The sequence below is a fragment of the Sceloporus undulatus genome, chromosome 4, assembly GCF_019175285.1.
Source record: "Sceloporus undulatus isolate JIND9_A2432 ecotype Alabama chromosome 4, SceUnd_v1.1, whole genome shotgun sequence".
Taxonomy (NCBI): domain Eukaryota; kingdom Metazoa; phylum Chordata; class Lepidosauria; order Squamata; family Phrynosomatidae; genus Sceloporus; species Sceloporus undulatus.
This window is the reverse complement of record NC_056525.1, coordinates 120,771,917-120,784,192: the sequence shown is the minus strand read 5'-3', so window position 1 is coordinate 120,784,192 and position 12,276 is coordinate 120,771,917. Positions and strand designations below refer to the sequence as shown.

Sequence of the window (12,276 nt, the reverse complement as noted above, 5' to 3'; positions counted from 1 at the left end):
ATAGTGTAGCAGTATATTCTTTCATAGTTCAGTGGCATTAATAATGCCTTCCTAGCAGAGGAGTGGACAACTTGTCCTCTAGATGTTTTGGGACAGCAACTTCCATTAGCTTTAGGCAGTATAGCTATTGGTGAGGGATGAAGGGAGTTAAGTTAACCCTGGAAGGATTCCAGCTGTTCACCACTGTACTAGCATCTCCAGGTAAAGGTTGCAATGCCAGAAAAGACAACTGCATGAGACCTTGAACAGTTAATGTCTGTCAGAATACTGCCAGCTTCCTGTGTTCTTGTATGTTCAGATTGAATTTTCATAAAGGGCAGCTTCATATGTCCCTATATGTTCAGACTGAATTTTCCAATAAAGCTATAATCAAAAAGGTTTTAATAAAAATGAAATAATTCAATACAAACACCCCAGTATCTCTATTGAGTTATCGACCTCTCTGTTGCTAGACTGTTGGTTGATCCTGGCTGAGCCTACCAATCATATTTTACCTATGATTGGATCAGTTAAGTACTGGTACTTAATATGCTCTTAGGCTCATTCTGCACTGTTCTTTAACACTTTGGTTTTTGCCAATCTTAGAACGCTGCTGAGACAAAGAATGAAGCTGACAAGACATTTTCCACTGTTGCTAACCTGGACAAAGAAGTGGGCGACATGTTGCAGCAACTGGAAGATGCCGAAAAAGAGCTAAAGAGGAAACAAGAAAATGCTGATCAAGATATGATGATGGCAGGAATGGTGAGTAAATTAGTCTACGTTTATTAAAAAAAAAAGATTGCATTTAGGAAGGTCTCATCCAATATACTTTAAATTGCATAAAGTAGTTGGGGGGGGGTTGTAAGGGAAAATATCTATTTATCAGCACATATGTTTCTTAAATAAAATAAACAGTAAATACTGTCACAAAAATATTCCTTCCCTCTATGCTTCCATTCCACCCTGGTCTTCCTGTAGAAATTGAAGTATATGATGTAGTGGTGTCTGATACTGAATGCACACTTGCACTTAATGATTATGCTTTAGTTGATTTTGACTATCTGAACAAATCCAACACAGGAACTGGATATTTCATACTACTCAAAAGCACAGTATCTAGTTCATGTGCTCCATTTCAAGTAATTGGATATGGAATTATGCGTATATATTGAGTTACGATATCTCTTTACCTTCTGTTATTCCACAGGCTTCACAAGCAGCTCAGGAAGCAGAAGACAATGCAAGGAAAGCAAAGAACTCTGTTAACAGCTTACTCACCACAATCAATGACCTCCTTGAGAAGCTAGGCACGTATCTTCTAAACTATGTGGTATTTAGGGTAATGCTTTCATGCTCTTCTGCCAGCTGGTGGTTTCCAAGTGTTTTGGCTCATAGCCCCTTCCAGTCTTACCTAGCATGGCTGGTGGCTAAGGAATGATACCAGCAGATACTAAGGGCCCACAGTACTCTCTATTTTTGCACTACCATAAAAGTTCCTTTACTTGTCAGCTATTCAACTTGTAGCTGTTGTGTGCCTTTAAGTGGTTTAAATACAGTGGTGTAGTAAAATGGCATCCCTTATATAAAATAGCAAAATCAAAGTTTGCTGTTTGAAATGTATATGTTTTAAAAATATTTTCAAGATGTGGATGAGGAATCAATGGATACAGAGGGCCGACTATATATGCTTCTTAACTCAAAATTATGATCTAGCAGAATATGTGAGCCTATGTTCATACATCAGAAATTAATACTGGAAAAATGGTTTTATAGGCCAGTGAAACAATTAAAACGTCAGGTATGATGAATCCATAATAATATCCATCAGAAATGATACTGTGACAAGTTTTCTTTTTTGGTTAACAAAGTACATGATCATTTGTGATGGGCATTAAAATGCCTTTGTCATATTTGACATCAATATATTAAACCCCCTTAGCTTAAATAACCCTATGCCCACCATTTTTGTGTACAGCTGCATACCTGTGTATATTTGATATATTCCTCATTATTTCCAGTTTCCTATTCCAGTAGTCTTTTGATGGTTACATAGTGTTTTCTTTTGGTATATGTTTTCTTTTTAATCTTTTAACCTCCCCCTCACCACTTCTCTTTTGCTGCCTCTTATATGGGGTTTCATTGACCATAATCCAAAAAACTATGAAACTAATTTTGTGAGCCATGCACAAAATGTTATTTGTGCATTAATTTTATTATTTAAAGAAAGGTGTAGCATGTGTTGGTTTGTTTTTTAGCAGAGACCGCTATGCTACATGGCAAGCTCTTGTTAAGTCCTAGAAGAGACACAGATAAGAGTTCATATTATATACAGTGGACCCTTCCCATACATGGGGGATCCATTCTAGATTCCCCTGCTTAAAGGGAAAAACGTGTATGCTCAAGCCCCAATGGGTGCACTCTCCCATGCGTGGCAGGTGCTCGAGCCATTGTTCTAAACGGAGCTTGCCTTCTGTGTAAAGTTAAAGCCATGTATGACACATCCACATATGGCGCGGGTGCGCTGTAGTTTACTAAGTGGACTTGGTGCTTGTAGGATTGCAGATGAGTACGTTCCACTCTTGGCAGATCTGTTCCCTGTGTAAACCATGACCCATTGATATATACTGGAGTCTTTTAGTACTACACTTTGTGAATTGTGATTGTAAGTAATTGTAAGCAGAGTTTGCAAAGTTACTATTAAGGAATAATTTGTCACTGTTACAGCTCCAAAATGTGTATACGCATTTGGAGATCACCAATCTAAACTATGTAAATCACCAAAATTTGTTACTATAGTTAGAACTGCTTGAAAACAACAAGCTATTTCCTTGTTTTTTTCAAAGTCAATGAAATAGTTATTTTTACAGTTGCCCCTCCTTTTTCGCAGGGGATCTGTTCCAGACCCCCTTGCGAAAATGGAGTTTCACTTATATTCAAACCCCATTAGCGCAGGGTTATGCCCCATTCATTTCCCCTCCATTCGTCCCTCTCGCATAAGTGTGGGACGCAAGTCTAAAGACAGAGAATTGAGGGAGGACTGTAATTGTTTGTTTTTTTAAAAAAAACACACACATAAGAATGCTATAAGCTTGTTGCCTCTGGAATGAAATGCACCAAACAGTGCTGCCATATAACCTTTATAACTATGAAACACATAGTTGCAGTTAAATCATAGAAGAAGTGATGTCATGCCTTATGTCATTCCAGCTGCAATATAATTTAAATATGCTTTAGTTAAAATGAACTAATTACAAACAATTGATTAGTTATAAGTGTAAATATATACTTCCAAGCTCTGGTTGTGAGCATAGTAGGATCAAAACTGGTTGTAGCATAGATGTTGCCTCTTAAAATGGGCTAAGGTGGAAGTTTCAATGCTACACCTTTAACATTTTATTCACCATGCTGCTCCGTCAGTCTATAAACTAGATGTGCACCAAATGCAGTCAAATGCAGAGAACGGACCAATTAATTATTTATATTGCTGATAGTGTTACACTCTAAAAAGTTAATTTACATGTGTGCATGCTGTTTGTTAAGAGAGGAGTGCAAACACATACTAAAACACAAGTGAAATAAACTTCAACATTCTTGATGTAAAAAGAAGAAACTTTACACTGGAGGAATTTCTGTTAGTGCACTTTGGGAAACTGAATTGAATGGACATGTGACAATGTTGAAAAATCAGGATTTTGAAACTTAAATTTAATAATAGGCATGTAAAAGAGGAATTGCTTCTACTCTAGTGTCAAGGATATCAGGTGTTCTTTTAAATGTATACAGCCAATGGACAGTTTGCTTTAAGAAATGTCATCTCTTTATGTTCTGCATTTACTTGGCAAGTGGAAATTTTTTCTGTAACATATTGAAATGCAGAGTTCAAAGACATAGCTGTGTTAGTCTGGATCAGTGTGCAAAAGGATTTTGTGGCACTGTTGAGACTGAGAGAAACCAGGTTGTAGCATAAGCTTTTGTAGACTGAGTCTACCTCATCCGATGCAGGATTGAAATGCAATTGGTCAAATGCCTCTTTAATTTCATATATTGCTCGCTTTGCAGGGCGGGTGGAGCCTGTGGATTCAAGTAAACTGAATGAGATTGAGGATACCTTAAATGCTGCCAAAAAACAGATGCGGGACAACGATCTGGACCGGAAAGTGTCTGATCTAGAAAAAGCAGCTGAAAAGCAAGCAAGTGCCATCAATGAATACAACAGAGACATTAACACTATCTTGAAAGACATTAGCAATCTAGAGGACATCAAGAAGACTTTACCAACTGGCTGTTTCAACACCCCGTCCATTGAAAAACCCTAAGGGTGTGCTAAGGGCAGGGGGGGCTTTCCCTCAATGACTGGTGGAGCAGTTCTTTTGGCTGTGGAGTGCCTTAATTCCTAGGTTATGTCTTTCAGGACCCCCACCTCATCTCCCATACAGCTCTCAGTTCTTTCTCTCCCAGTTCAAAGCGAAAAATGCACATTTTTGAGTTAAAAGAAAATTAAGTATCAGCCTCTAGGGTATCAAAAAGTTTCAAAATGTTAATATCTACACACTTTCTTGCTCAGACACTCCACCTTCTTCCCCTCTCTCAGTAAACACTCCCCTTTGATTTACACAAAAATGTGAAATATTATGGACTTGTACTGAACCGCAGAAATGGCGATGGGAATGGATATATCATGAGGGGCAATCACAGGCATTTTCTTCATTCCTTTTTCCACTTTGTGTTTCCCTGCCTTTCCCTCCTCAGCCTTACCCACAGCTCTCTTTTCTTTCTTCTATGAAGGAAATGGTGTGGCTACCAAAGTATTAAATACTAATGGCCAGGTGTAGGCAATACCAATGGATTCAACGGTTGAAACAAGAAGGCGACAGCGCCAACCATATCCATAAATTAGAATTCATCAAAGCACCACTTTGGTAGCCAGCTGCAAAATTTTAAGAACCTTTCTAGAGTGCAATATGTCTGTGTAGATCCTGTTTCTGAAGCCAGTTTCTCAGAAACATTTTGAGGAGTCATGAGGAAAGAGTAGTGTGGTAGGTCTCCATGGTGCTATGCCTTGGCCTATATACCAGGCATGTCTTCAGCCTGTGAGAACAAAGGCAGAATGCATTATACCGTATCTTCAAGTTGAGAAGAACCTGCTTAGGGCCATAGTGGTCCCTGTCACCAGCCAGTCAGTAGACGTCTCCAAGAGATATCTTTCAGTATATGGTTCAGACTCTTTTTTTCCCTCTTTTGAAAGACACCCATCATCCAGAGAGAGCTTTGCCTGCCATGAAATTGGATATCAGCGTAATATTTTGTGGTAGAAAATAAAACCTAAGAGGTCTGTGTAGTGCTCTCCAAGTTGAATTATATTGTAAACCTGCCTTAGCAGATTTACCTCTTGTCTGAAATTCCAAATAGTAGCTGACTCAATTTTTCTAGCAATGTTTGTTTTTAAAAATGGTCAACTAATTATAGGGACAAATAACCCCAAGAGTTTGCAGTATTTACAAACTGAGTTGCTCGTTTCTCAGTATGAGTTTGTGCCCCCGTTCAAAGTTTGCCTTCCTCCCCGACTTTGGATACATTTCCCTATAGAGAGCAGATTGTTCCTTTTATGGGATTCTCTGCCCTCCATCCTGAGTGAGAGGAAACAATCTACCTCTGCAGTTTCCTCATTTGGTTGATATTGATACTTCCACCCCCCTGCCTTTTTAATCAGTGTATACCTACCCTTAAACGCTATGCAACTTTGTACGTTTGCGTAGAGGGGAAGAAGTTTTATTATCTGACACACACTGGTGCTATTAATTATTTCAAATTTATATTTTTGTGTGAATGTGGGTTTTTGTGTCTTTTTTAATCATGATTATAGTGTGAGGAAAAGTCTGTTTCTCTTCCCTTGCTTCCCTCTGTAAATATGCTTGGTTTTGTTTCCAGAGTGGCACTGTTTCTCCCCTTTGCTTCCTCTTAATCAACACACTACACGCAGCTTTTTCTCCTGTAGTTTATTACTCGGCGTGGGGTAAGAGAAGTCAGGTATTTTCTCTGTCCAAACTGATCCCTTTGTATCTCCATAATGACAGTCAATACTGTTCTGTGGTATCAACATCAAGCTATTTACCATTCATATTCCTCCAAGAGACAGGTTGCCCATCTCTTCTAAAGCCAGCACTGATGCCTTAAGGTTTCAGAAGGGTGTAGCTCGAGAAAAACGAATACTCTTTGGGCCTTTTCACATGATACTTTGCCCCTGAGAGTTCTGCCTGGGATGAAACAAGCAGCAGGCCTTAAATGTTTGTACTACTTTCCTTCTTTCCCACTTTCTTTGCAAAGAGCAGATGGTAAGCAGAGAATACGGAGAACATGTACTTGATTAAATGTGCAGTTTCCCCGGGGGGAATGTCCACCTGCAGTGAAGGAAGAGAGGGAAGGAGTCAGAGGCAAAGTTTTACCTGAATTAGCCCTTTGTTTCTGGTTTACAGATATGCTTATACTGATTCTGGTTTTATGAGTGGTTAAGGGCTTCTTGTTGAGTCTACAGGAAGAACGTCACTTAGGCTTCGTTCACACTGGAGTGGTAAACCTGTGTCTGTCTAATACCATTTCTCCATACTAAAAACATATTTCCACATAGAATGCTCCTCTATAAGGAGGAAAAGTAGATTTTGGACCATTCTTATAGTGCACTAGTTTTTTTTTTTTAACATGGAAAGCAATAAAGGAACGTTCAATTATATGAGCCTGTCATTTGCAGTGGGAAAGTGGTATCAGACTGCCACATACTCAGTGAGAACTGGACCATTCTAAGTCAAAGAGCAGATGTGTGGATTTAAAACTGTGGCCTTTCCACCTGTACCACTCTGGGCAGAAACAATCCATTTGAGTCATTTTTTTCCTCTCTTTTTCAAAGTTAAGGATGACTATATTCCAGGGCCAGAGGGAAAATAGGCCACATTTTCATTTCTCGTCTTTTATCCAAGTGACTTAACAGTTTACATTAAATCAAGGTGCCGCCTGCATACAACTCTGAAGTGATCGGAAGTGACATTTCACTGTGGCGTGTCACAGCTTGGCCTCAGTATTTTTCATCTGACCAGTCAGATGTCTGCACTCTTAACAGTATCTCTTCTCTGTCCCTCTCCTACCATCTCCAAAAAACAGAAAAAGAGGATGACAATAATGCACTCAGTTGTTTTCTTCTGGCCCTTTTGCTATCTTTCTAGTATTTTCCCTTTTTTTTTCTTTTAAAACTGGTTTAAGTAACAGATTTTTTTTTTATTTTTAAATAAATAAATAAATAAAAAGACCTTTATAAGAATCCTCTTAATTGCAAATACTGTGTTAACAAGCCATTATCACATTTGTATAGGTCCAAGTTATTTCTTTGCATAACAAAAAGACGCAAGGGCTGCTCGCAGAAACATACAACCAGGTGCCACAGAAGAGACCTCTTGAAGAATTCCCCTCATATTATTTTGAACTATGAGCACTTTTATGTGTGCCTTCACTCCAGTTTTTGCCTTAAATCTGTGGTCTTACTGTCTGGGAGCAGTGAACAAAAGCAGCAAAAAAAAAAATGCAACACTTGGCAGTTTTATGTATAAAACAGTATTTCTTATTTATAATAAAGTCGGAATATTTGTAACCCCTAATATCCTGGATTCCTGAGTATTTACTGGAGTGGGGTAATGTAAATGCTTGATATCCAAAAGTATTATTTGTTGCAACCAACTCTACAGGCAGTAGGAGTGACACTTTGAAAACATTTTACCTTTTAAACTTTGCTTGGGAGGCAGCATGATTTCAACCAGGCCTGAGGATAGAGCTTGAAAATACCACAAAATGGCTTCAAGATTTGATTTCACTAACTTATAGCAAATAAACCTGGAAAATATCCCTTTCTGTAATGGCTAAAGTGCTCTGTTTGAATGCAGATCTAGATCACTAGAGATTTTAGAGATCTTTTCACTGTGACATCTATATCTATTTCATGTGTAGTGCATAGTTTGTTGCAATTACATTGAATGCTGCCTACCATTTTGTTGGCCGTTTATCCAGTTTAGAGAGGTCCTTCTAGAGCTCTTCATGGACTCTGTTCTGAGTAATCGGGTCTTTTTCAACTTGGCAGCTTCCCTGTCTGACTTCATCAATATGTTAAATGATGCTGACTCCTATACAAATCCTTGGGAAGTCCCACAGCTTGCTTTCCTCTATAAAAGCTGGTTCCTACCCTTTGCTTCCTGTTAGCCATTCATAAACTATTATCCCCTTATTCCATATTTGCAAGGTTTACTTAAGAAACATTGGTAAGGAACTTCATCAATAGCTTTGTGGAAGTTCCAGTACATTGTGTCATATCAAAAGCACTTGTTGATTCTTGATGAAATCTGAAACTGGAGAAACATTACTCCCTTTTGTCTTTCTGACTGATTCATCCTCAACAAAACTTGCTTTTATATAAGTTTAAGAAGTCTACCTTTTATGCTTTCTGCCAGTTTGCAGACTGGCATCTATAATTGCCTATTTTGCTATCAAGATGGATGCCATAAGCATGGAAACATAATCCAAAATACTACCTCAAGATATTGTTAACACTACATGTCTCTTAAATAGTAGTGGAAACAGTCCTATTTGTACAATGAGGTATTGCCATAGTGAAAGCACTCAGCCCAAGTATGGTCAGGAAAGGAACAAATTATTGTATTAGCGTCTGTTTACCTTTCTTATTTTCTGGCCACGATAGAAACTGAATTCAAACTGCAAGGTAGAGTGGGGTTTGGTTCCAGACACACACACACACCCCATATAGCAAAATTAATGGATGCTGAAGTCTCATTATATAAAATAGTGTAAAATGGTGTCCCTTGTTTTTTAAAAATGGCAAAACCAAGGTTTGCTTTTAGGTGATTATTTTGGGGGGGGGAGAGATTTTCAAGCTGTGGATGGTGGAATCAGTGGATGCAGAATCTGCAGATGAGGACCAGCTATAGTATAACAACAAAATTGTGCCTTAGGACCAAGGCATCGCATATTATTCTAAAAGATTCTGATTGTAGCAGACCGAAAATCTGGAGGTGAACAAGGTTCTGTGACACTGACACCCACAAATGTCAGCAAAAAAGACAACTTGTGATGCTGCATTACCTCTACCATGAGGAATCGAAAGGACAAAATGGGGCTATGCCACAAATGCAATGGTCCAAATGCAGCCAAGATCTTTTCAAACGAAACAGCTGAAGAATTTGAAGAAAATGCCATGCCTTCCAAAGAGACAAAATAGTGAATCCAAAAGAGATACTTCCAGATTCGCCTAAGATTTACAAAGGAAATCTTGGAGTGGTACTCTTTAAGCAAGAGGTATAGGATACAAACTGCTAGCCCAATTCAAATGCAAATTGGTGTGACATTTGGAATTTTATTCAAAGTACCCAAAACCAGCCTGCAGAGAACCCAGGACCAGAATCGGCAAGACCTAGCACTTTCTAGATGTGTACCTGTGTGTCTTGTTCTAACGTTACTATTTTTTAAATGATGCAATGACAAAAAATGCTTGCGAAACACTGATAATTCAAACCAAAGTTAGGCATGGAAGTTATCGTAAGTAAATTACATATCATCTGAATTCCAAAAGTATTCAAGACTGGAAATTTACTGGAAGATTTAATCAAATTCTGCTAAAGGCGGCTACTACATCATGAGTAGAAACAAATAGAAAACTAAAAATTATGCTGTGAGAGAAGGGCAAAAGTACTGAAATAATCTGAGATACCAAATAATAGCACAAAGTCCTAATGGTCAGTGGACACCTGACTTGGTGTAACAAAGATGGTGCAACAGACCAGGCTATACATGGGAAAGAAAATGGAGAGGTTTAGATGCACCTGCCAGCACCTGGGGGGGGCACCCTTTGAGAGCTGTCTGTGCCAGATGATGAAAGGGATGCTAGTGACCTAGAATCTAGTGACATAGAACAACAATATATTCATGTGGAACTAGAAACCCAACTAACCAAAGGAAATGCCAATGCATATTCAGCCAGTGCAAACCATATCTCCATAAGAGAATTCAGCCATGCTTTCATATAGAGGCTCTATATGCTCCAGAGGCAGCACAGGTTTGTTGTTAACTGCCCTTGATTTGAACCTGACTCATGGCAACCCTGTGGATGAGGCATCTCCAAGGACCCTCATCCTTCACTGCTCTACTTAAGACCTGCAAATCCAGGCCTGTGACTTCCTTGATTGAGTTTATCTATCCAGCGTGTGTGCCTCTTTTTTTAGTGCCTTTTACTTTTCCTAGTATTGTCGACTTGTCTAATGAGTCGTGCCTTCTCATGGTGTGGCCAAAGTATGATAGCCAGCTAAGTTCAAAAGGAGGGAAGCAGTTAATGGCTTGATGAAAGCATGACTGAGGTCATTCAGGAGTACCTGTGTTGGCCATTTAACAAATACAAGCAAAAACCCATCAGTGATACCTTTATTGGCCAGCTGAAATGCACAATATACTTGTTGCAAGCTTTCAAAGCTCCATGGGCTTCTTCTTCACACAAGATGGGGGAAAAACAACAATTGGAGATGTTAGTCAGATGCCTGCATGTTGTTTCAGTCCTTAGTAAAGATGTTATGAGATGTTGAGGTGCAAATGGCCTTTATATTTCCTGAACTTTGAAAATCTCCCAGAAGGTGGAGGAGCCTGCCTGCAAAAGAAATCTTCCCAATCATAACATCTTTACTAAGGAGTGAAACAACATGTAGACATCTGAGTAACTTCTCCTATTGTTTGTTTTTCCTCCTGTTTGGTTTGTAACATCTTGCCTGATGAAGAAGCCCATGGAGCTTCGAGAGTTTGCAACAAGTATATTGTACATTTTGGTTGGCCAATAAAGGTATCACTGATGGATTTTTGTCGTGATTGAAGTCATCACTGCCAGCACATTACCACTTTTTCTGTTTGAAGGCATTTGTGTGTGTGTTCTGTATTCAAGATTTAACTATCTTCCTTGGCCTAAGGAAAAGCATGCACAGGTTCATGTTAATTACCCTGCCAAGAAACTGTATATATAGCCCTCTTAATAAGTCGGGTACATTACCAACTTTTGTGGAGCTGGCATTCCTTAGTCAAGATTGAACAGACCACCTCTACTCTCTCGGTCATTTCATGTTGCTGCTATGTCAAGTCTAGTATGTTTTTAAAAGGGGTGTGAGTGGAACCTGGCAATCTGTAGTTTGCTCAGTCAAGCCAGATGACTCAGATGCTACAGTTATATCAAGGATCTGTTACTTTCAGATAGAGATTAAATCAACTATTTAGCCCTAATGGTGTTTTAGGAATTTAGCCTAACAATTCAAATTAGAGCTACATCTCAGTCTAAAAATACAGTCTTATAAATGCTGTATTTCTGTATAACACAGGATCAATTATATATGTTATAGATACAGCTTCCCACCTCCTTAGATTTTATTAGAATGCCCCCCTCCAGGAAGTGAAGGCTTTTCATCCTTTCCTCCCCTGGGATACAATGCAGTAGTGGTTGTTGTTGTGTGCCTTCAAGTTGTTTCTGACTTATGGCAACCCTAAGGCAACCCTATCACAGGTTTTTCTTGGCAGGTTCCTGCAGAAGGGGTTTTCCATTTTCATCCTTTGTGGCTGATGTGCTCAAAGTCACCCAGTAGGTTTTCATAGCTGAGAAGGGATTCGAACCCTGCTCTCCAGAATTGCAGTCCAACACTCAACCTACTACACCACACTGGCTCCTTCTATGTAACATACTTGCAGTTAAAATCTCTTTCTGAAGCCCAAGAGCTGACAGAAAATGCTTCCCAAGCTTAATCAGGAAATGCTAGGAATGCTGCTAATTAATTCCATTTATGTTCCTTTGCTGACCCCTATAGTAGTTTGGAAAAGGATTGAATGCCTGTGGAGGGTCAAAGGCACGGAGGCTTTGATCTTTTATGGGAAGATTAAAGATTAAAGGGAGGGTGAGGGCCTTCCTTCTGCCGGAAGGGGATGGAGAATGGGCAATGTCAAAGCTGACTGTACTTCCTTGCCTTGCGGACACCTCAGCCACCGTCTCGCCAGGTATGCCTCACCTGGCTTGCTCACTGGAACGGTACACCAGGGTGTGGTTCTTCGTTGATCTACCACAACCCTGGGAGTGCAGTGTGTGTGAGTGTGTGCATGGAATTCGGCCTTAGCCTAAGCTTGAGGAAAGCAGCACCTGAGGCAACGTTATCTGAGCAAAGAGGTAGTCACCAGTTCCTAGGTAATGATAGCTTCCAGTTAAAATGTAACTTTAGACACAGA

At 39.4% G+C, this 12,276-nt stretch overlaps 1 protein-coding gene across 1 annotated transcript in view; it reads left to right on the top strand.

Annotated features, from left to right (window-relative positions):
- LAMC1 (laminin subunit gamma 1) overlaps window positions 1-7,625 on the top strand; it is a 133,221-nt gene extending 125,596 nt beyond the window's left edge. The window contains exons 26-28 of the mRNA XM_042462566.1: window positions 586-744; window positions 1,190-1,289; window positions 4,042-7,625. Of these exons, the coding sequence (XP_042318500.1) occupies window positions 586-744; window positions 1,190-1,289; window positions 4,042-4,298 (516 nt within the window). The 3' untranslated portion in view covers window positions 4,299-7,625. The remainder of the gene's footprint in view (window positions 1-585; window positions 745-1,189; window positions 1,290-4,041) is intronic.
- Window positions 7,626-12,276: the final 4,651 nt, after the last annotated feature.